Source organism: Bos indicus, chromosome 3 (assembly GCF_029378745.1).
Source record: "Bos indicus isolate NIAB-ARS_2022 breed Sahiwal x Tharparkar chromosome 3, NIAB-ARS_B.indTharparkar_mat_pri_1.0, whole genome shotgun sequence".
Lineage (NCBI taxonomy): Eukaryota > Metazoa > Chordata > Mammalia > Artiodactyla > Bovidae > Bos > Bos indicus.
In genome coordinates, this window is record NC_091762.1 from 3003096 (window position 1) to 3028248 (window position 25153).

Consider the following 25153-nt stretch of genomic DNA (forward strand, 5'->3'; position numbering starts at 1 on the left):
TTGCAGCGAGTGCCTTCTCGGGTTGCCTACACCATCAGCCCACCACATCCACGTCCAGACTCCACTTCCCCCACAAGCCCTCTGGAGCTCTTTGCTCTGAGCCCCAGGGCTGAGTCCATGGACTCTGCTTCTCCCACAAGGCCTCCCAAGCTCTCTGCTCTGCGTCCCAGGGTGAGTCTACAGGCCCTGCTTCCCCCACAAAGCCTCCTGAGCTCTCTGCTCTGTGCCCCAGGGCTGAGTCCATGGGCTCTGCTTTCCCCACAAGGCCTCCCGAGCTCTCTGCTCTACGCCCCAAGGTAAGTCCACAGGCCCCACTTCCCCGACAAGGCCTCCCGAGCTCTCTGCTCTATGCCCCAAGGTGAGTCCACAGGCTCCACTTCCCCCACAAAGCCTCCTGAGCTCTCTGCTCTGTGCCCCAGGGTGAGTTCACAGGCCCCGCTTCCCCCACGAGGCCTCCTGATTTCTCTGCTCTGTGCCCCAGGGTGAGTCCACAGGCTCCACCTCCCTGCCAACAAGCACTTCAGTGTCTTCCGCACACGCTCAAGGTGTTCAGAGGGAACAACCAACTGTGCTCCTGAGCTGGCTGGACAGAGTGACCAAAGCTTCACAGAACTTTCTGGACAGCAAAGGGCAAGCGGAATGGGCAGATGGGACCAGCTGCCCAGAGCTGCCAGCAGAGGGTGTTCCTGCCCCAAGATGTGCTACAGTGAGTCCCCATCTTGACTGGACACCTATGGGGAAGTCATAGGGAACTAAGCACTTAGCCAAACTTCTCCCCAGCAAAACCAGAAGGTAAACTTATTTCATGTCTGTGACCTCACAAACCTTTAACAAAACAGTGAGTGAAACTAATCCCTTCTCAAATGTCACTTGGGCAGCAGGATGTCCCTGCGGCAAGGCTGACTGGCCTGGGCTGGGCCCCAGGGGCACAAGGCCACCGATGCGCTGTTGGCAGCTTCTGGGACGCACCTCTGCGGGAGAGCCGGGTGTCCGCATCTGTGTCCACAAAAAGCTTCATCTGGAACAGGTCTCGCACTTCCTGGGAGTAGAAGGCCAGGATCCCTTCGAAGAGCACCACGTCTGCGGGGTAGACAGTAACCGTCTCCTCCTTCCTGCAAACCAGAGGGCAGAAGAAGGGCTGGGTCAGGTGGGAGCAGCAGGGGAGGGGGAGTCTGGAGTTCCGTCCCCTGGACTGAAAACGGGCTGAAAGGGTTTAAGCATAGCCTCACAGAGCGCTGGGACCACTATGGAGACCTAAGAATGAGCGCCAGTGCGGCTGGGCCAAGGCCTCCTGTAACCAGCTCTTTGGAGCTTTCACTGTAAAACAGAAACAGCAGGCCTACATCCCTCTCCTTGGAATAAAAAAAAACCTGCTGCTAAATGAAGAATAAAGACAGACAAAAGGAGATGTGAGCACTTTCCCCCCACCCCCCCGGAGGCATCCCTAGGAATGCTCTGAGTCCTGTCATGTATGGAGACTCACACTCTGAACTTTCAAAAACAGAAATTCAGTTTTCTCCCAAGAAGCCCATCCCGTGCCCTCCATGCTGAGGCAGCTGGGAGGAAGACAGAAGGGGCCCAGGGAAAGATGCGGATAAGAAAGCTTTAGACAAGAGACTGGGAAGGGGAAGGGTCTCTGTGAAAGGAGGAAACAGCCCCAGACCTGCCTGCTTTGGCTCTCTTCCTCATCAGCAAAGCAGAGACACACAGTCATCCATCTACCCGTGGGGTTGGGAAGCCCAAGGCAGAGAGATACTAATGTAAACATGACTTCTCAAAAGCCGGGGCAGTGAAAACAGGTGGAGGGGCCTGATGGCGCCTAGCTCTGCCCTGCCTCAACTTTCACTGTACAGTTTTATCTTTTGCTTCTGTCCTAAAACCACATTGCACCTCATTTCAAAATTCACTGGAAGAAAAGTAAGGATACCACTGAAGGTTTACCACTGACCCTGACTGGCAGAGCAGCAAACATTTGTGAAGAAAACCAAATATTTATTTCAAAAGCTCCTTAAGATGATAGGTTTTATTTGGCAAATATAGGGAAGTCAGTAGCAGCTGCCTGCTAAGGAGGAACTTCCTTCCCATAAACATGCTTTGATTCTTTACTGGCTCAGTTCCTTGGGCTCGGGTCTAAATTTTAAGGGAGCACTGCTGGAGCAGCTACCAAGGTAGCAGAACATGGAGCATAAAAGACGGCAGAAAAGGGCCAGGTTAGAGCAGTTAGGAGACTCTAGAAGAGTGGTGTAACTCTTGATGCACAAAGAATCAACTGGGGAGCTTTTAAAAATATTTATTCCTGGACCCTACTCCCCTGGGGCTCTGATTTCATTAGTCTAGGGTGTAGCTAGGGCATCAGTACTTTTTAAAAGCTCCCCAGGTATTTCTTTCTCTTTTTTAAGTCATGAAACTTTATTTACTTAACAGCAGAGGTTTGCAGTATATTGAGCAGATAAAAATACCAAGAGAAATTGCATCCACATTCATATTGGAGATACTTCTAACTTCTTTATTTTAGAAACTGACAGATAAAGAAGGAAATGGAAAGTCTGAATAACACAATTAACAAAAATATGTGGTTTGAGCATACACACGACTTTGTACAAAACTTTGAAATACAACTGCAGCAGGCACAAAAATTAACTGTCAGGCCACAGTGGAATATTAATCAATTCCAAAAAGCAGAACTCACTTGTACTTTTGTTTTTTATCTATCCTGTTTGGAATTGTATGGCATGAAATCTATGGATTTGATTTCATTAGTTCTGAAATAAAATTAAGCTGGTATCTCTTCAGATATTGTCTTTATTCTCTTCACTTTCCTCTGATTAAATATTTTTCAGGTCTGAACTATCTTCCACGTCTCTTAATCTTTTTTGTTTTTTCTGTCTTTTTCTTTCTTCATCCATTAAGGCATTCATGCATTAATGGAGGATTTCTTCAGATCAATCCTCTATTGTCTGAATTGAGTTTTTTTTTTTTCCATTTGGCTGCTAATACATCGACTGAGTTTGAAAATTTTGCCATTGTGTTTCCCATTTCTAGAAGTAATTTCTTTTCTCATACTTATACATTATTTTTTTTTAATTTACATTTGCTTCTTCCAATTTTATTAAGATATAAAGCACTGCATAAGTTTAAGGTATACACATAATGATTTGACTTGCATTATGAAATGATAACCGTAATGGGGTTAGTGAACATCCATCATCTCATATAAAACAAGTATCGAAGAAACAGAAAAAAAATTTTGTGATGAGAACTCTTAGGATTTACTCTTAACGGCTTTCACCCAGAACGTACAGCAGTGTTATCTATATTGTATTGTACATTACATCCCTAGTTCTTATTTATCTTTACAAGCTGGAGCATGGACCTTTTGATGATCTTCATCTAATTCTCCCTCCTTCACAAACCCTATCTCCTCGTTCCCCAACCCCCTATGGCGGTAGCAATAATCTCTTTTTCTATTAGTTAGTCAGTTTGTTTTTCTGCAGTATAATCAAGCTACAATACTATGTCAGTTGCTGGCACACAACACAGTGATTTGATATTTCTATACATTTCAAAATCATTACCATGGTAAGTCTAGTTATCACCTGTCACCACACAAAGATATTGTTATTGAGTAAATTCCCCACACCGTACACTTCATACCTGTGATTCATTTATTTGGCAGCTGAAAATTTGTACCTCTTAACCTCCCTGACTATTTCTTTTTCCCTACTCCCTTAACTTCTGGCAACTACCAGTTTGTTCTCTGTACCTATCAACTCTTATCTCTGTTTTCTTGTTTGTTCATTTGTTTTGTTTTGAGACTCTACATAATACATAAAATCATACAGTATTTGTCTTTGGCTGATTGATTTCACTGGCGTAATACCCTCTAGGTCCACCAATGTTGTCACAAATGGCAAGATTTCAGTCTTTTCCCCAGCTATGTCTGCAGCCAGGGTTGAGACGTATCAGTCTCTGGGATAATGTCAGGTACTGGAAAACAGTGCCCACTGTGGTTCAGGATAAGGGACCAAACTGGGCAGAATTCAGAAGCAAGATGGACAGAAAAAGAGATCAACAAGTGAGTGAAATAATGAGTAGTCTCTAGACAGCTGGCCTGGGCCAAGAAGAGGGCGGAAAGGCTCTGCTGGGAAACAAAGAATGTGTGTTTTCCTGGGATTTCTAGGGTTCCATCTGGAAAACACACACTGTGCTTACACAGACTGACACTGTCTGGCAGTGCTGATCGGCTTGCCTAACGGATAAAGACTAAAAAGACTGTTGACTGTTTCAATTCAGTCATGCCTCTTCAATCCTGGGACAGTAAGGAGAACAGAACTGCATGCCCCATGGGTGGTGCCCCCGGAAGCTGGAATCAATCACTTCCCTAATCCACATGAAGGTCTGGGTGGGAGAAAATTTTGAAGCAGTTTAGAGCTAAAAGCAACATTTATTGAGCAACTACTAGCCCAAGATGGAGAAGGCAATGGCACCCCACTCCAGCACTCTTGCCTGGAAAATCCCATGGACGGAGGAGCCTGGTAGGTGGCAGTCCATGGGGTCGTGAGGAGTCGGACACGACTGAGCGACTTCACTTTCACTTTTCCCTTTCATGCATTGGAGAAGGAAATGGCAACCCACTCCAGTGCTCTTGCCTGGAGAATCCCAGGGACGGGGGAGCCTGGTGGGCCGCCGTCTATGGGGTCACACAGAGTCGGACACGACTGAAGCGACTTAGCACTAGCCCAAGATGTGCCAGAAGCCACATACCTCGCAAGGTCCTGTTTAGGAGTTTGGAGATGGGCTGTGAGGTTCACATAAGAAACCTGGAGTATTAGAGCATTTAGGATAACCTAGCACAACCTTCTCACTTGAGAATTATTCCTTACAGTAAAGAAGGGGAAGATCAGAGAAAGGTATTTACAGAGAATAGGTGACTTCTCAGTTTTCGCCCGACATTCATTTGTAGTCATCACAAAAAACCCAAGGCTGGAACGGGATCAGTTAACCCTGAGTGGCTGGGTCCCTCACAAGTGGCCCTTGAGAGCTGGGGGACTGTTGGGGTCTTAGATGGTCACAAAGCCTCAAAGAAGAGTTGGACTCTGGGCCACTAAAGAACAGGATTTTAAAATAAAAGATATGAGAGCAGAATTAGGAGAAAAAAGTAAAACATGTCTGGATGTGCAACTCTGTGGGGTTTTTTGTTACTCCGTGAACTTGACGGAGCCCATGCCAAGAAGATACTCATCTTCACCTCTTGCACCTGACTACACTGGTCAGGCCTGAACTCCTCCCAGCTCCCCTCACTCCACTCCCTTCCATCGGGCCCTTATCGGTGTCTCACCGGGGCCACTCCAAAGGGCTTCATAAACAGCACTGTGCATCTTCTTTTCCTGCCACAAGAATGACCTCTCCACTCCTACATAATAGCCGTCTTTGGCTCCCTACCCCCAACACATTTGCACCCTGGCTGTAAGGTCTGTGCCCTTCCTGATCTGAGGCCTATCTACCTCCCAGCCTCCTCCACCTCCTGCCACTCTCCCCCCATACCAATCCCCTTCCCTCCATACCCAACCCACTGCAATCTCCCACCAAGCTTGCCCCTGAAATGCCTCCCTATCCATCACCTTGGAGATCCCTTTCCCAATAACTTCTCATGCTTTTCAATACACAGTTTAAGTATCACTTCCTATACACGTACCTGCTCTAACTACTCCAGCCTCCTTCTTCCTTTACATCCCTCTACGGGCCTGTGCCTTAGCTGTCAGGCTGCAGGTTAATTCTGTAGTAGTGCCCCACCCTAGACCTTAAAAGGGGGTGGGCTTGACTGTCTCTTGTCACCACCAATCTCTGCTAAGGCTGCTGCTGCTGCTGCTAAGTCGCTTCAGTCGTGTCCGACTCTGGGTGACCCCATAGACGGCAGCCCACGAGGCTCCTCCATCCCTGGGATTCTCCAGGCAAGAACGCTGGAGTGGGTAGAAACTACAATTTCCAGAATCTCTTTCCCTAAATGGTCCCAGCTACTTTGCCAAAGGAAAACTTAGAAGATGAAAGTAAAACAAAATCTAAAATTTTTAGGAGATCATAACAGCTAGACAAGGAAACTGTGGACACTCCACACAGAGGCTGTGGGTACTTCCCTGGGGGTCCAGTGGCTAAGACTCCACACTCTGGATGCCCCCCTGAATCCTTGGTCAGGGAACTAGATCCCACATACTGTGACTAAGACCGGGTACAGCCAGGAAAAAAAAAGGCTGTGGGCCCAGATGCAGCAGATTCATGGACTTGGCATGAACACAGTTTCTCTTCCAGGGGCCTAGTCTGCCATCAGTGGGAACTGACTTCTCTGATTCTCCACCTGCAGCCTCCCAGATCCTCGCTCTCCCAGCCCCTCATTATTTATGTTAGTTCCAATTTCTATCTAAACATCCCTCTATTCCTGCACAGTCTGTAGAGGCAGATACAGGAGGCGTATCTTGTTCTTTGAATGTCAGTAGAACTGGGTTCATAATAGGAAGTGCTTCCATAGATACCAGAGAGATATGAAGGTGAGCACCAAAGCAGCTGGACTTGCCATCACAATGTGCTATCTCTTTTCTCCTCCTCCAACCAAACCTCTGCCACACCCTCAAGTTCTGAGAAAGTTCCAGAGAGCAGCACAGAATGTGTGAGCTAAACTGCATTAAAAGCTGAGATGTGTCCTAAAGGAACACACAGAGAGATAAAGATCGGGCTTTTAAATGGAGAAGCAGACATAGAGAATAGACTTATGGACATGGGGAGAGGGGAGGAGAGGGCGAGATGTATAGAGAGAGTAACATGGAAATTTACATTACCATATGTAAAACAGATAGCCAACGGGAATTTGCTGTATGTCTCAGGGAACTCAAACAGGGGCTCTGTATCAACCTAGAGGGGTGAGATGGGAAGGGACGTTCAAGAGGGAGGGGACCTATGGCTGATCCAGTGTTGATTCACACTGATGACAGAAAACAACAAAATTCTGTAAAATAATTATCCTTCGATTAAAAAATAATTAAACAATATTAGGTTTTTAATCATAGAAATATCTGGTAGTAACAGTTGCACAAGATCTAATTTCCCATTTAAGGGGGAAAAAAAAAAAAACAACTCAAGACAGATCAAGATAAAAGAACTAGGAAAGAAAATGAAAAGTGGGAGGGAGAAACTTTCAAAAACACAGCCCAGAGCTGAAAGCAACACTTACTGAGCCATCACTAAGCCCAGGATATGAAGCAGCTGTACATGGCCTAACACACCGCTTGGGAGTGTCAGCTGTGCCTGGGAGGCCCCAAAGTAAGCAGAGAGCCCTGGGCAGCTCTGAAGGAGCTCTAGGCCAGCAGGAAGGAAATCCTCCAGAAGCCCCTTTTCATTGCTCAGAGGGGAGGAGGCTGTGATGAAGTCAACCCACTCCTCTATTGATCAGGAGCATTACTACTGTTGCTCAGATGCTCAGTGTCCAACTCTTGGCAGCCCCACGGACTGCAGCACGCCAGGCTTCCCTGTCCTTCACTATCTCCCAGAGTGTGCTCATACCCATATCCATTGAGTCGGTGAGGCCATCCAACCATCTCATCCTGTCGCCCCCTCTCCTCCAGCCCTCAATCTTTCCCAGCATCAGACAGAATCTTTTCCAATGAGTCAGCTCTTTGGATCGTATGGTCAAATTATCAGAGTTTCAGCTTCAAACAGAAGCATGGAAACTGACAAATGGAAGGACAAATCTGACCTGACTGAGAAGATCCCTAGAGGACCTGGTCCTGGTGACTTCAGGACTCTCACAGCTCTCCACACAGCCCAATCCGAAGTGAACCAGAGAGCAGAAGTAACAGCTTCCTTGTTCTTCTTCCCGTTCTTCCTCTACTCTGCCTCGCTTTTTATTCTAGGAACATCTTGGGCATGTGAATAAAGATGAATGTGCAGTCCCTCACCTGAGCTCAAATTCACAGATCCGTCCTTCAGGGTAACAAAATAGGATGATCATGATCGGACTGTTCCAGGAACCACCTGGAACTGTTGGAATTCCTGACCTGTGTATCTGCGGACACCCTGACGTCACTGCCCCACCACAGACAGGATGCAGTGGGCACCAGGCGGCGGGAGGGGCCAGGAGACTGGCACTTCCGAGGAGCAGCAGGCAGCAATCCCCAGCCCAGAACAGCTCACTTACCGGGAATGGGAAACAAAGTCGTACACGGGAATCTGGACAGTTTTCCCTTCCGTGATTTCTTTGAGTGTCTTGAAGATGAGTTCATTGTCAAAGGCATCTGAAGGAAATCAAACTGTTAAGATGTTTGCTAACTGTAAAATGATTTCTCCTATAATGATGAACAGGCATCCCTTTAAGCCTGTTTTCTACCCATATATGCATCACACCCTAGATAAGCATCCCCTCTCCCCAAAAAAGTCTAATTTCAACCCAAAGCAGGATGCAAACTCCCTACATTTCAAACCAAAATGTGTGAGTTCTGAGAACTGGAAGTGGGTTCTTTTCTTTTGCTTTAATGTCCCATCCCTGGCCTGTATCTCTCTAAACCCAGCATACGAAAGATACCTCACGACTAGGTGAGGGCAGCAGGCACTACGGCAGCTTTGACTCAACTGAAAGAACCCTAAACCAGCTTAAGAGGCAGCGTGCTGACCTGGGACTGTCAGGGCACTGGACCCTCAGTCTCCCTTTCTGCCTTTGGGTGAGTTTAACGCACAAGCCGCGTATACCCACGTGCCAGGCGGTGGCAGGAGGCGGGGCCACAGGCTGTGTAGACCAGAGGAGGCAGGAGAACCAGCTGTTCTGGCCTGTGTCTGTCCCGCCCTGAGTCATGGGTTTTTCCAAGAGTCACCCTTGTTTAGACACAGACTCAATCAGTATTTAAGGAGGCAAGCATCGCAGAAGCCACAGCAGAAGCCCTTCTTTACTATGAGCCCACAGCAAGCCTGCAAGGTACCCAAGAGTCCTCCATTCAATGGCTAGGAAACAGACTCAGAGAGGTTAAGCCACTTCTTCAATCAACACCTCCACATAGGCCCTTTCAATGCCCCAGCTCACCTGGGTGATCAAAGTTGAACTGGCCCTTCAGGGCTTTGGCCTTCTGCTCTGAAGTGAGGGCGCGGTAGAAGCTGTCCTGGCTCAGGATGACCACCTGCTTCTGGCGATAGTCCACCTCGTTCTGCCCCAGAAGCTGCACGATCTTAGCACAGACGGAAGACTGCAAGGAGAGAAGAGAGCAGTGCAGACCACAGGGTGAGGCCCAGTCACTGTGTGTGTCCCGAGCAAGGGCCTTTGCAAGGAAGAATGCAAAGGCTACCACCACGGATGATGGAGTAGGGGAAGGGAGGATATGTCTGCTGAGAAGGAATTCAGGGGGCCCAGAAGTCTCTTCCTCCCCCATTCCTTAACACAAATTACTATGCTGAAGTATCCACAGTGATGACGTGGGGACGATGGCAGTAATCTCTGCTTCTATTTCATAAAGCCTTCCCCAAAGCCGCAAATAAAAGGTGATGCTATTTTATCCTTTACTGCCACCCTAGTATAGATACACAAAAAAGACAGCAGAAATTAGGGAAAGGGCACAGAGATGATGTGCTGATGGGCCAAAGGGCTGCTGGGTCATGAAATGACTGAGCATTTTCAAGACATCTCAGCCCTTACACATCTCTTTATATCAAAGGAATCTCAGCTGGTTGGCAGTGAGGCCAAGGCCTTGGCTTCCCTCCTACTTCAGTCTTTCGCTCTGGCCTACAGCCACAGTACACAAGGCAACCTTCTCACAGATGTATGCCCCCACTTCTGGAGCTGCAGACATAAACATCACCAATACTGCAAACAGTAGGGCATCCTAATTAAGAGGAGGGACACCAGCTCCCAGTGAACTTGAACCTACATACTTGTAATACACATATCTGACTTCTTTTCTCTCCAGTGAACACACACTCTTTGTAAAAAGGAAAAGTATAAAAACAAGTGCATTCAAAAGAATGAGATAGTCGGGACTTCCCTGGCAGTCCAGTGCATAAGATTTTGCCTTCCAACGCAGGAAGTGTGGGTTTGATCCCTGGTCAGGGAACTAAGATTCTACGTGCCTTGTGGCCGGGAAAACAAACAAACAAACAAACAAAAAAACCATAAAACAGGAGCAATATTGTAAAAAATTCAGTAAAGAATTTTAGGGCTTCCTTGGTGGTCCAGTGGTCTGCCTGCCTCTTACCATATTCGATCCCTGGTCCAGGAAGATCCCACATGCTGAGGAACAACTAAGCCCCTAGGCCATAACTACTGAGCCATGCACACTGCAACAAAGCCTCCCCACTCACCACAACTAGAGAAAGCCCACACACAGCAACGAAGATTTAGTGCAGCTAAAATTTCTTTAAAAAATGAAACAAAAATTTTTTAAAGAATTTTTAAATGGTCCACATCGATAAAGATCTTTTTAAAAATGAGATAGTGAAGGATTGTATTTATCAAATAACTGACTTCTTCTTCATTTGCTACAAAGATTAACTGAAAAATAAGAATGTCTACATCACAAAACCTCTAGAAGATGTAATGGAAGTCCCCTTATGGAATTGGCTGACCTGATTATAAGCGATGAAACAATGAGCACAGTTGAAAGATGAAAGAAGGAGAGGTTTCTTGGGCTCACCCTTAGAAATCTTACAGTTGAGACTATTTTACCAATTCATTTTAACAGGGAAAAGCCAGGAAACTTTTAACTAAAAGTTACAATTCATATGAAGAATGTATTCGATTCGTCCAAGCATAAGGAAAACTCACTATTCCTGTTGTACTACTCAATGTAAATCAAAACTATTTTGCACAGTATGTCCTGTTGTATAAGTTGTGAAACACACTGCCATTTTATAAGGATCTGTGGGAGAATAATATTTTGGCTCAACTGTTAGAAAGTTATTTTACTTTGACATTTTTGCATATTAATACACAGATAAAACATTTAAACTACTTAGGATTTTTGGAACGACAGATGTGCCACACAAAAAAAAAATCATAGGAAGATATAAAGCTTGCATATGACTTAAACTAGATTCAAAAATGAAAATGCTGTAACAATCCAAGGGTTCTATGCGGTTAAAAACTTTTTAGGTTTTTATACTTGTATAGGTCCATAATTTCCTTTTCCTAGCTTCCATCTGCTTCTTGTATCATAAAGCTATGAGTGGGGAACGCTTATACCTGCAGTTTTCACTAGTAAATAGAATTCCTTCTAGAAGTCCAAAGAACTGGGGCTTTCCTGGTAGCTCAATGGTGAAGAATCCACCTGCCAACGCAGAAGACACAGGTTTGATCCCTGATCTGGGGAGATTCCACATGCCTCAGAGCAACTAAGCCCGAGTGCTACAACTCCTGAGCCTGTGCTCTAGACCTCATACGCCTCAGCTACTGAAGCCCACGTGCCTGGAGCCCGTACCCTGCAACATGAGGCGCCACTGCAATGAGCAGGCTGTGCACCACAAACAGTGAGCAGCCCCCGCTTGCCACAACTACAGAAAAGCCCACTCAACAACAAAGACCCAGCATAGCCAAGAATAAATACATAAATAAAAAATTTTTTAAAGAAAGTCAGCGGGAGGAAGTGAGACAAATTTGGAGTTTGGGGTTAACATATACACGCCACTATATATGAAGTAGATAAACAATAAGGATTTACTGTATAGCACAGGAAACTACAGTATCTTGTAAAACCTACAGAGGAAAAGAATCTGGAAAACAGAAGTATAACTGAATCATTTTGCTGCACACCTGAAGCTAACACAACACTGCAAATCAACTATACTCCAAAAAAAACAGGTAATAAGAAGTTTCAAGGCAAGGCTCCCTTGGTGGCTCCTTCCTTACTTCCCTGGAATAAGGTGGTAAAGAATCCACCTGACAATGCAGAAAACACAGGGTTCCATCCCTGGTCCAGGAAGATCCCACCTGCAACCGAGTCCCTGCGCCTCAACTATTAAGCCTGTGCACTAGAGCCTGGGCGTTGCAACCATGGAGCCCACGTGCCGCAGCGAGTGAAGCCTGCACGCCTACAGCCCACACTTCAGAACAGAAGTCACCACACAGCTCCACTGTAGGAGAGCAGCCTCACTTCCTAAAACTAGAGAAAAGCCTGTGCAGCAACAAAGACCCAGCAGAGCCAAAAACAAATAAGTAAATAAACAAAATTAGTTTTTTTAAGTACTAAAAAAAGAGAGAGAAAGAAAGTTCCAAGGCATACGAAACCCTTTATCGTTCAGGAGATAAATACCACTGCATGAACGAGCAAAGAAACACCAGCCTCTAAGTTAATCTACATTTTTCTAGTATTTTCTTCTCCCTGAAACTTTTGTTAAAAATGGGCCCAGAATATCTAGATAACTGCTGAATCAGGGAGAGGTTCATTGTATTATTCTGTCTTCTGGCGCTTAGGTCTGAATCTTTACACAATCAGAAGGAAGAAGTGCTACAGAGGACTTCTGCAATGAGTAAATACTTAAGTCCCTCCTTTTATGTCTTCTTCACTTTTAATTTCCCTTTTCTCCAATCCTGCCCTCTTCAAAAGGATGAAATGGAGCTGTAAGGTGTCTTCTTCTCTTAGGAAAGGGTTTGAGATAGGAAAAAAATTAATGACTAGGGCCTGGAGAAGGGAAAGTCTACCCACTCCAGTATACTGGCCTGGACAATTCCATGGACTGTATGGGGTTGCAAAGAGTTGGACAGGACTGAGCGACCGACTTTCACTTTCTCCAGTACTCTTGCCTGGAAAATCCCATGGATGGAGGAGCCTGGTGGGCTGCAGTCCATGAGGTCCATAAGAGTTGGACACGACTGAGCGACTTCACTTTCACTTTTCACTTGCATGCATTGGAGAAGGAAATGGCAACCCGCTCCAGTGTTCTTGCCTGGAGAATCCCAAGGACGGGGGAGCCTGGTGGGCTGCCGTCTATAAGGTCACACAGAGTCGGACACGACTGAAGTGACTTAGCAGCAGTAGCAGGGCTTGAGAAGAAGGCAAGCAATCATGAGCTTCTAGAATGCTAAAAATGGGAGATGGTACAACTGCTGTGGTGAGCTAAGACTTATTAATAACTATAGTTACAAAAACACAAGTACCATATGATGCCACTTACATGAGGTATCTAGAGTAGTCAGATTCATAGAAAGTAGAATGGAGATGGCCAGGGGCTCGGGGGAGTTGCATAATGGATATAATTTATTACAGGATGAAACAGTTCTGGAGATTGGGGCCCAAAGCAAATATACTTAACATTACTGAACTATATGCTTAAATATTATTTTTAAGACAGTAAATTTTATGCTATTAGGTTGGTGCAAAAGTGGTTTTGCATTGCTGAAAATGTGGTTTTGCATTGCTGAACTTTGCTTTTTGATATTGGAATATATTCTTAAATGCAGTTATGTTATATATCATTTTAATGCACATTTCTCCATTTTTACGCTACAGGAATAAACAAACATTTCTTGTTGGCTAATATGTGTTAATTATAATGGTTCCTATTTTCATTCATAATGATGTGTTTGACCCTAGTTATAATGATTTAAAATTCACTTCCTAAAACTGCAATTACTTTTGTACCAACCTAATATGTATGTTTTATCACAATTAAAAATAATAATTCATATAAGAAGAATGTGCCTTTAGAGGTAGTTTCTTCCTATGTGCTAGTTGCGTGATGTGTGCTCAGTTGTGCTGGAATCTTTGTGACCCCATGGACTGAAGCCTGCCAGGCTCCTCTGTCCATGGGATTTCCCAGGCAAGAATACTGGAGTGGGTTGCCATTTCCTCCTCCAGGGGATCTTCCCAACCCAGGGATGGAACCCAAGTCTCTTGTGCCTCCTGCACTGGCAGGCGGATTCTTTACCACTGAGCCCCCAGGGAAGCCCACACTGGGCTCAGTATTTTTAAATCATTCCATTTCCTATTACAACTTTGTATGCTGGCCGTTATTATTATACCCACTCGGTACAGACTGAGGTGAAGAGAGGCACAGCCCAAGGCCAGCTGCAGGGGAGCCAGGACTCTCACCAGGAGCCCCACTCTGGACCCACTTACTCTACTTTAAATGGAAGAATCAGTGAAGATAATTTACAATTTCTTCACTACTATGCCATTTTGAAGATATTATCTCACTTAATTCTATTACCAAAGATATAGTTTTATCTTTTTTTCCACCTTAATGAGGAAACTGAAGCTTAGAGATTTCAATTAAGCCAAACAACTTGCTCAAAGGTCATGGAGCTGAATATCAAGCCTAACTGCAGATCTTCTAACCTCAAAGGCACAATTCTTTTCACTATTCTAGAACTGAAGCAGCTTTGGCATCACCCCCAATATTCTATATAAATTTACTCCACTTCCAGAGAACAGGGAGGGAACTACTTAGACATGTAATACTGTTTTGTCACACTGTATCATTAAAGTCAACTTTCACAGAATATCAAAATGAAGCTAAAAAGCACACACACACACACACACACACACACACATATTCAAGGTATTTAGTCTTAAGGATTGTGTTCAAAGAATCCAGCCAGTAATGTTGGGGGGCCTAGAAAATTCTTCGAAGAAAAGTCTATAGGATTAAGTCTCACAAACAGCTACTCCGGTGATGGAGAACCACTCACAATGCCTTTCAGATTCCTTCCTGTGCTGTAGTTTCTAGAACATGCCAACCCTGGACTTCATCATTAGGCCAGTGCTCAGATGTGCTGACCAGTGTGGCAGTCTCTCTTCCCAGAGACGCCTCTCACTCGGGAAGCCCCAGGAGAGCTCAGTCACCAGCGAACCAATGGACCCTTCCAGCTAGTGGTTTCCAACAGGGCGGCTATTGGGTCCTCACTGGTTCCCATTTTGCTCCAAGCAGTACAGCGATTTCCTAAATTGATTCTCACAGAGGAGGGGGCTCAGATAGCCTAGACACTAAGATGGTGTCTAGAAATGTCTAGTGTGTCTGTGTCTTCCAAGATCTTCCTTAAGATCCTCTTGTCCAACCCCAATACTGCCCGGTGAGGAAAACAGAGCAGAAGAACCGCCAACCACCCCAACACACAACCTGGAAAAAGCCCCAGCTGGTCAGCTCAGAGCAACTCAGGTCAGCACTGCAAGGGCTTCGGGCTGGTATGTCCTCAGGAGACAGGGTAGGTATTTCTCAAGGCAACTTTACAGGAGAGTGCGGGATTCCATCAAGCTGTCTGTGCTGCTCAGAGGAAGCTGCTTCATCCTGAGAGAGAGCTCAGATGGAGGAAAATCTAGCACTGTCACGGCCTGGGGCTTACAACGGCCAGCCAGCTCCAGGTGAGACGCCTGTGGCATCTCTCCCTCCCAGCCCTTCAGGATGGGTTGTGGATATCAGTTAATACCTGCTCTGACGGCACCATCCAGCAGCTAAGAGTGCAAGAAGACCCTATCTAACTCCTTCACTCTGGGACTGCGTATAAGTCACCTCAATAAATCTTGACAGAAGCTCTCCCTGTCACTATCATTAAGTAAGAAACACACCACTAACCTATATGGTGTCCAGCATGCCCCCAGACATTACATCACTCCTTTGAAGGCAGGGGTTCCTCTCCATGCAGCTCAGAAGCTCTAATTCACAAGTATGAGAAAACCAAAGCCCCAGTAATCTGCCCTGAGACAGAACAAAGCTCAAACCTGCTGACTCAGTTCCTGGTCAAACCATCTATGCGGAAGCAATAGGGAGGCGCCACTCAATGCTTCTGTAAGGCCAACCAACCGTGGGGCCATGGATGACCCCAGAACACATGCATTGCTAAGTTGGTTCTGCTAGCTCCCATACAGTTATACACAAACACAAACAACTAAGATCTGAACCAGAAACTCACTAAGTTGCTATATAACACAATAACTAAGAGCTCCTGGAGCACAGCGACCAGTTGTGACTCGGCTTTTATTCCAGGGCTTGGCAGGCCTTGGCACCTGGCGGGCTCACTCAAATGTGGTTAGATGAATGACCACAGGGAATGTCTGAATCCAGCAGAGTACCTTTTTCTTTTCCCTTCAGATCTGGAGTTTCAAATATATAGTTTGCCCTGTTCATCCTTAGCATCAGTCTTGACTCCATGCTGTAGTACATAACATACTCAGAGATAACTAGTTGTGTAACCAAATCTCAGTCCCTGAGTTTTAGCTGAGCACATGACCACATTTCCCAACTTCCCTTATAGCTTGTGATTGTACTAAGTTCTGACCAATTAGACAAGTAGAGGTGTGAAGCAGAAGCTTCTGGAATCTCCTGAAAGGATAAGGGTCACCTTTTGACTCTCTCCTTCCTGTTGGCTAGAAGAAAACTTGACGGCTGGAGCTCAAGCAGCCACTTTGTAAAATCATTATCATGCTAACTAAGGTAGTGGGGTAGCTAAATAAAGGAGCCACAGACTCCAGATCATAGAAGTAATACAGTAATGAGGTAAATTATCTTGTTTAAACCCTACTGTTTGAAATTTTCCATCACTTTCAACTTAAATAATACTAATGTCAACACCCACATATCCAGTATACCTTAGTGCAAATGTTCTCTGGAAAGCTATGGTAATTCTCCTGTCCTGGGGCAAGAGGGTGCCTTATTCATCACAATTTGCCACAAGCATCCCCTCAACCAAATAATTTCTTTGTTTTAAAAGGTGAGGTGGGAACGTTTGCCTCGACCAGTGTCCCAGACCACCTGCTAGCCTCTCTCTGTGTATTCACCCTGATGTGTCAGAGTAGTATCATCCCCATCTTTCAGCACCTTGCTTGTGCTGCAGGCCAAGCTCTCCACAGAGGAAGCCATGACTGGTAGGGGTAAAATCAGATTATAAACAGTACTAAATGAAAAACTTCCCAGAATAGAAACTCTTGGTTTTAATTCCTGATTTGTGTTGGTAGTAGAAAGGTAGTCCAGCCTAGAAAACCCCAGGTGTTAGCCTGCACCTGAGAAAAACTCTGGTTGACCAACAGTCACCGATATAAACATATTCCCAGGACTTTTCAGTGAACTCGGAATCCAAGCTCTACTCCTAGCAAAGACATTTAAAATAATTCACGTCTAGGTTTGTAGAATTATAGTTGGCTCTGTTCTCTTTGGAGTCATGAACCCTGACAGAGAGACTCCCTCAAAGAATACTTACTCGTGAAACTAAACTGGTTCAGAATCAACTGAGGGATGACGAACAACAGTGAACATCCAAACGCCAGGGGCTGTTCTAAGGAGTTTACATTTACTACGCTATTTAATCTTCAAATCAATTTCATGAGGTGCACATTCTTCTTATGCCCATTTAACAGAAGAAATGGAGGCACAGAGGGGTAGATTAAGTGACGTGGCCCAAGATCAGATGCCAAGAGAGCAGCTAAGCTGGTCTTCAAACTCACGCAGGCTGGCTTCAGGACGCCAGACCTCAGCAACCACACACACCACCTGCCTTGCCACTGCGTCAGAAGGGGCCGGGGACCTCTTCTCGTGAGAGACACAGTGACCTACCACACAGGTGCAGTGGCCACAGTGTATAATACAGGAGCTGCTGGGAACGAACACTCTCAGCAAGGCTCGGTAATTTCCTTTCCTTGGGCTCTGCAAAGCACAGGCTTGCTGGACTTCCTTAGAAGTTAGTTTTCCTGAGAAATATTTTACTAGGAAAACAGTAAGACAAGTCACTTCTGATCCACACTCTGCTGTACATGTGAAACTAACACAAAATTGTAAAATAACTATATTTTTCCTATTTCTATATCCTATTTTCTATTAGGAAATAAAATATTTCCTACATTTTTCCTATATAGAGAAAACTCTATATTTCCCTATTTTTCAATAGGAAAAAAAACAGGAGAGGGACTGCTGCCCATGGTCCTTATGTGAAGCCAAGTTCCACTTTAATCCACAGCCTGGTGGCAGGTATTAACCTGCCACCCACACAGGTGAAACATTAGGCAAGAGACGGGGCCCGTGCTCAAGCGGTGATGTGGGCCTCAGCGGTGGCCGACACTCATTCCGTACAAAACAGTGGCTGACTTCAACCTCCTGTGCTGATTTTGAGCCTGAATATAAAATCTGTGGACACTTCTTTGTATTCCCCACAGGACATACACAAAAGACACCACCTCCACCCTCCCCTCCCCCCCCAAAATTGAATGCATCTAGGCTGATTGCTGGCTTTGATGAATTTGCTCCTCGTGAAGCCCTCTGCAAAAGACAGAAGCCAAGAAGGGGAGTGCTGGAGGGTCAGCTCCCACTGCCTTGTGGATACACGTGAAGCTGGATCTCTTTCCTTCCCCTTTTACTTGAGGGGCAGGAGATAAGCAAAGAGGGTAAAACCCAGACGACTGAACTCCCTGTTCGAGGGAAAAACAAGCACATCCTTGGACAAGGTGTACCAAAACCCACCCACTTTGTACAGTTTGGCTTACGAAGCAAGGATAATATGCCTGTTGCAAAAATTATGGCCCAAGACTTGAAGTCCTTCTGGAGAGAAGCACAAAAAGAAAGGCGACTCCCTTCTGTTCTTAGAAAAGTGAACGGATACAGGCAAGCACAATGTGCCAGTGGGATCCCCGGCTGGATCTCTGCAAATTGAAGCCCACACATGAGTAAACATTTAACAAGGACTTAACAGCACAAGAGTGCTTTGTTGTACGAAGTATACTTGAGTTAACTCTTCCTTTCCAACAGTCCTTATCCAAATTGTGGAAAACCACAAGTTAGACTATCTGGCTCTCAAAAGATTGCTTCTTCAATTTTCTCTAAGTTTCCTCCAGCACCCCTGTCTAACTGCAGCACAGCAGGGGGAGGAAACCGAAAGTGTGTGCCAGGCACCCACTTCCCCTTCTTTTTGGAAAGGCTCTTTCACTGTCCTTGAAAACCCAACTTCCTATTCATCCCTCACAGCCTCTGAAGAAAGGGCTTCAAATCTTCTGTTAAGAAATTCAACTTCCTCAAGTTGTCCTTTCCAGATTTTGACGTACTTATCATTCATCAGCCACCTCCTTGGTCACCAAACTCCTCTGAAATCCAAAAACAAGTAAATAAATAAAAGAATTGTTACAGACCATGTTACTCTGAAAAGGAGTATAGTGAAGGGACTTCCCTGGTGGTCCAGGGATTAAGAATCCGCCTGCCAACGCAGGGGGCGCGGGTTCGATCTCTGATCCAGGAAGATTCCACACGCAGTGGGGCAACTAAGCCTGGAGCCACAACTGCTAAAGCCTGTGCTCTAGAGCCGGTGCTCCAGGAGAGAAGTCACCACAGTGAGGAGCCTGAACGCCTCAGCCAGAACGTAGCCCCCACTTCCTGCAACGAGGGAACGCCGGCATGAGCGCTGAAGACCTAGCGCAGCCAAAAATAAGAAATTAACTTAAAAACTAAAAATAATTTTAAAAAAGAAAAGAAGTGTAAGTGGCTCATCTCCCCAGGAAAACAATTTGACACTTTCTTTAAAGACTAAACATGCATCAACCATATGATCTTGCAATTGTACTCCTTCCTGGGCATTTATCCCAGAGAAATGAAAACATGTTCACACAAAGACATGTACACATATGTTCACAGAAGCTTCAGTCCTAACAGTCAGAAGTTGGAAATCACCCAGATGTTCTCCAGTAGGTGAACGCTTAAACAAACTGGTGTACCCACACGACAGAGCACCACTGAATAATGAAAAGGAATGAACGTCTACCCGTAGCAATCTCCAGAGAATTATGCTAGGGCGGAAAAAAGGCAATCTCAAAAGGCTACGGAACGTATGCTTCCATTTATATTAACATTCTAGCAACGACAAAATTATGGAAATGGAGAAAGTTCCTGGTTGACAGGGATGAGGGATGAGGCAGAAGGGCAGTGGTGGGAGAAAGCAGGGATGGCTAATAATGGGCAACACGGAGGAGGGATCCTGTGGTGATGAAATGTTCCGTGTTTTCACTTTATCCATGTCAGTGCCCTGTAAGATCCTACAAGATCCTACCACTGGGGAAACTGAGTAAAGGGTACATGGGATCTGTATTATTTTTTTACAACTGTAGTATGAATCTACAATTATCTCTCACAAAAACTTTATTTATTAAAAAAAAAAATCAATGACCATCCATCTTTTGTGATTCAACTACTGCCATGGGTTGAATTGTGATCCCCCAAAAGCTATGACCATGTCCTAACCCCTGGAATCTCAGAATGCGAGACCTTATTTGGAATAAAGTTCTTTGCAAATGCAACTGAGACTGCGGATCTCAAGATGACGCCATCCTTGGAACGGAGGAACCCTAAACCCAGTGACAAGTGTCCTTGTAACAAAGAGAAAAGAAAGAAACAGACGTGAGGGGATGCCAAATGAAGACGAAGCTAGAGACTGGAGAGATGAGAGAAGCTGGAGACTGAGGAACTCCACCAGAACTAGGAGAGAAGCATGCACCAGATTCTCCTGCAGAAGGAACCAAGGCTGTCTAACATCTATATTTTGGACTTCTGGCCTCCAGAAATACAAGAGAATAAATTTCCATTGTTTTAAACCACCAACTTTGTGATGATTTGTTACTGCAGCCCTAGGAAACTAATACGTTTGACACTTTTCAATGAGTGGGTTCAATTTCTCTCTTTTTTTAAATCACAGAAAATATGAGCAAGTCCTTAACTTCTATTTATGTATATTCCTGGACATAATTTTTCCCGCCCCCCCTGCAGAGGATATAGGCCGTAAGGACATGAATCATTTCACTCTACAATCTTTTCTGCGGTGTTTTCCCTGGTATTTTGTTTGTTCTAACTATAAACTATTACTAGGTGGCATATAGGAGTGTCCACTCATCAAATATCCTGGTTAATAATTATCATACGTGCTAAACAGGCTCAATCAACTTTCAAAGGTTCCTTAAAAGAAGCCATACTGACTAACAGGCTAAGTCTACTGTTTCCTTGGTAACTAAGAATTTGCTTTTAGATCTTGCAATGTGCTTCAGGGTCTTCAAAATGAGTAGTAATTACTAGGCTGAAGATACACAAAAAGTACTGTTTTGTATCTTGAGAGAAATACCCTAAGCTTCTGGCTTCTGAGCAGGCCAAGATGGACAAAAACTACCCATTAACCATGAAGTTTTAAGAAGGTGGAAAATGGATCTTTTGAATCAGGCTTGATTTCTGACTGTACCGCACCAGTTATGTTCAGAAAACACGACCTCTCAGACCGTAACTATCCCTGCGATACACAGTGGGACTGACAGCCATTCCACAAGTGGGCTGCAGGGGTTATCAAGTTAGTGTACACAGCAGTGGCTAACAGAAAATGCATGCTCAATAAAAATTATTCTTGTCTCTAAATCTCCTTAAACTTTCATTTATATATATTTATACAAATATGTTAAATGGATAACCAACAAGGACCTACTGTATAGCACAGGGGACTCAGCTCAAAGTTATGCGGCAGCCTGGATGGGAGGGGAGTTTGGAGGAGAATGGATATGTGTATATGTATCACTAAGTACCGGAAACTATCGCAACATTATTAACTGGCTATACTTCAATATAAAATTAAAAGTTTTAAAAAATAAAAAACAAAATCTGAGCTGAAATTCCGGGTTATATTTTCTCTGCTTTTAGTTTTTAATCTTGTTTTTTTTTGTACCTACTTATTTCTATTACCCTTTTCCAGGCAGTTAGGTTTTTAAGAGGCAATATCTATGGTACATAGTACAAGATCTAAAAGGTATGAAACAGCAGAATGTGATTCGCCTTTTTCCCACCCCACATCCAACCACCTTTGACTTCCTTGAAAACTATTTTCAGTGTTCATATACATCGTTTGAGAAGTGGTCATGTCACATAAAAACATAAGCGTGTACAATTCCTCAAAAAAAAAAAAAAAAAACAGTATAATGCAATGCTGTGTGTACCTTCATTTACTCATATATCTTGAAGATTTTCCCAGTGCATTTAAGGCCACTTCCTTTACAAGTACATACATTCCACTGTAAGAAGGAATTGCAGCTAGTCTTCCACTGATAAGGATTTTAATTGTGCTCAACTTTTTCTAAAACAAGCACTCTGTATGGCCATACGTATATACTTGTGAGAAATGGGATATTTCCTGCCATACCAGTAAACAAAGAATGTTACAGTCCCCAGCAATTACAGCCACAGATGGTGAGCTGGTGACCCCTGAGGGAACTCAGGAAGGAAAGAATACCTGCCATCCAGCAGTCATCAGACTGCTGCCACTACCTACAGTGAGTCCTGAGGAAACTGAAGGCGTGAAAACAGGGTAACTGAGGGACATATCAAAGGAATGGCTTCAGTGAGCCCAGATTCTTGCATCTTCCCATACACAGAAAAGCACTTCATCCGTTAACTTGGGATTCCTGGTTTTCTTTCACTAACAACCATCTTTTGGGACTGTGCTGGTAGTGCAGTGGAGAAGAATCTGCCTGCCAATGCAGGGGACGCAGGTTAGATCCCTAGTCCAGGAAGACTCCATAGACCAACGAAGCCCACGCACCACAACCACTGGTCCTGTGTTCCAGAGCCCAAGAGCCACAACCACTGCACCCACGTGCTGCGACCACAGAGCCGCAACTACTGAGCCCACGCTCCAGAGCTCGAAAACCGCAACTACCGAAGCCCACGCACCTAGCACCTACGCTCTGCAATGAGAGAAGCCACTTCAATGAGAAGCCTGTGCATCCCAACCAAGAACAGACGCTGCTCATCACAACGAGAGAAAGCCCAAGTGCAGCGACAAAGACCCAGTACAGCCAAAAATAAATAACATCATCTTTTGATACTTTTTGCAACTCTGTTGTTGCAAAACTTCTATATAACAGGGATCTTCTTTCGCTGCCTCAGCGCAGCTCTCTCAGGGTTACTTGAGATGCTGCTTCCCAGGCTCGAAGTCCTAAATATTCCCACAGGATAAAACAAAATATTCCCATGGGATAAAACATACTCGTCAACTTTTAAGTTGTGAATACTTTTTTTAAGCCAACAACTGTCAGATTAATTTCTGCTACTGGATCTGCTAGGCAAAGAATCTGTATTTTTTAATTTCCATACATAAGCCCAGATAACCCCCACCATCAATGATTTACATACACCTATTTACTCATATCTGAAATTCTAACTTAAACCTCTCTGCTGCTGCTGCTGCTAAGTCGTTTCAGTTGTGTCCAACTCTGTGCGACCCCATAAACGGCAACCCACCAGGCTCCCCCGTCCCTGAGATTCTCCAGGCAAGAACACTGGAGTGGGTTGCCATTTCCTTCTCCAATGCATGAAAGGAAAAGTGGAAAATGAAGTCGCTCAGTCGTGCCCGACTCTTAGTGACCCCCTCTCTACCTATTTAATTTACATTTCTATTTCATATGAGGCAAAGCATCATAAGCCTTCTGTTATTCTTTTTCTGAAAACTGTCTGTTGATATCTTATCCTCACTCTCTGTTAAGTTGCTGGTCTTTTCTCATTGAAAAGCTCTTGATTTCTATTCAGAAAATGGACTCATTTCTCATTTGTATCACAAATATCCTTTCCAGTGAACTGCCGTTTTCCTTTAAAAAATGTGATGTTTCCTAAAGAAATTTTTTATTTGTATAGTTAAATTGACTAGCTTTCTAAAAACTTTTATCATGTTCTACTTTAAAAAGTTGCATCTATGGGGATTCCCAGGTGGCTCAGTGGTAAAGAATCTGTCTGCAATGCAGGAGACGCCCCAAGACACCACTTCTATTCCTGGGTCAGGAAGATGTTCTCACGCAGAAATGTATAGTAAACTCTCCCATATTTTATTCTTCTCAGGTATCCTTTCTTTCTCTTCAACTCCTAAGATGGAACCAGCTCAAAGGAGGGCCACAAGAGGGCACCAGTCCAGCGGCTCTCTGAACCCTGAAGCTGCAGGCCAGACACCCAGGGCACACCCAGGGCAACAACGGAAAGGAAATGAGATCTAACCAAGTGGGTTGTAAGGAACTTCCTGTGCACATACAAAGAGCTACAGAAAAACCTGCAGCTGTGTCCCTCTGGAATTCATCCTGAAAGACACAGAAGATCTGTTTTCAACCCTCTGGCCCACAGCTGCACACATGGTGAGATCAGACTTGAGCTGTGGCACAACTTCTAGGGCAAAAATCTGCAGCAGGTTTAGAGTCCATCAGAGATCAAGGCCATGTGTAAAGTGACCTTTCTTTCAAACACAAGTATGTCTTCCCACCTCACACAGGGTATTCCATTAAAAGTGTGAAATCCTGTTTCTTCTCTACTGGGTCAAACAGCTAATGTAAGTACACACATCCTCACAAAAAAACCCCTCCACAAACTAATGGGGAATTTCAGGCCAAACAAACCTCCTATAAAGAACACATATATAACTAAAAATAGAAGATTAAGAAGCACATTAAATATCATGTATTCTCAAGTTATTTTTTTTTTAATTTACTTAAATTGGGAGGAAATTGCTTTACGATATCGTGTTGGTTTCTGCCATATGCAAATCAGTCATAATTTTATATTTATATATATATATACACAAAAAGCCAAAATGGTTGTCTGACGAGGCCTTACAAATAGCTGAGAAAAGAAAATAAGCGAAAGGCAAAGGACAAAAGGAAAGATTTGAATGCAGAGTTCCAAAGAACAGCGAGGAGAGAAAAGAAAGCCTTCCTCGGTGATCAATGCAAAGAAATTGAGGAAAACAATAGAATGGGAAAGACTAGAGATCTCTTCAAGAAAATTAGAGATACCAAGGGAACATTTCATGCAAAGATGAGCACAATAAAGAACAGAAATGGTATGGATCTAATGGAAGCAGAAGATATTAAGAAGAGGTGGCAAGAATACACAGAAGAACTATACGAAAAAGATCTTCATGACCCAGATAATCATGATGGCGTGATCACTCACCACAAACAAAGTGATCACTACAAAGCTAGTGGAGGTGATGGAATTCCAGTTGAGCTATTCCAAATCCTAAAAGATGATGCTGTGAAAGTGCTGCACTCAATATGCCAGCAAATTTGGAAAACTCAGCAGTGGCCACAGAACTGGAAAAAGTCAGTTTTCATTCCAATCCCAAAGAAAGGCAATGCCAAAGAATGCTCAAACTACCACACAATTGCTCTCATCTCACACGCTAGCAAAGTAATGCTCAAAATTCTCCAAG

The 25153-nt window shown here is 44.5% G+C and overlaps 1 protein-coding gene across 2 annotated transcripts in view; it reads right to left on the reverse strand.

The window, feature by feature from the left end:
* UCK2 (uridine-cytidine kinase 2) overlaps positions 1–25153 on the reverse strand; it is a 77491-nt gene that overhangs the window by 12779 nt on the left and 39559 nt on the right. For both annotated transcript variants that reach the window (XM_019986627.2, XM_019986637.2), the window contains exons 2-4: positions 9062–9221; positions 8186–8282; positions 970–1112 (exon numbers count right to left, since the gene is read on the reverse strand). In XM_019986627.2, the coding sequence (XP_019842186.1) occupies positions 970–1112; positions 8186–8282; positions 9062–9221 (400 nt within the window). The remainder of the gene's footprint in view (positions 1–969; positions 1113–8185; positions 8283–9061; positions 9222–25153) is intronic.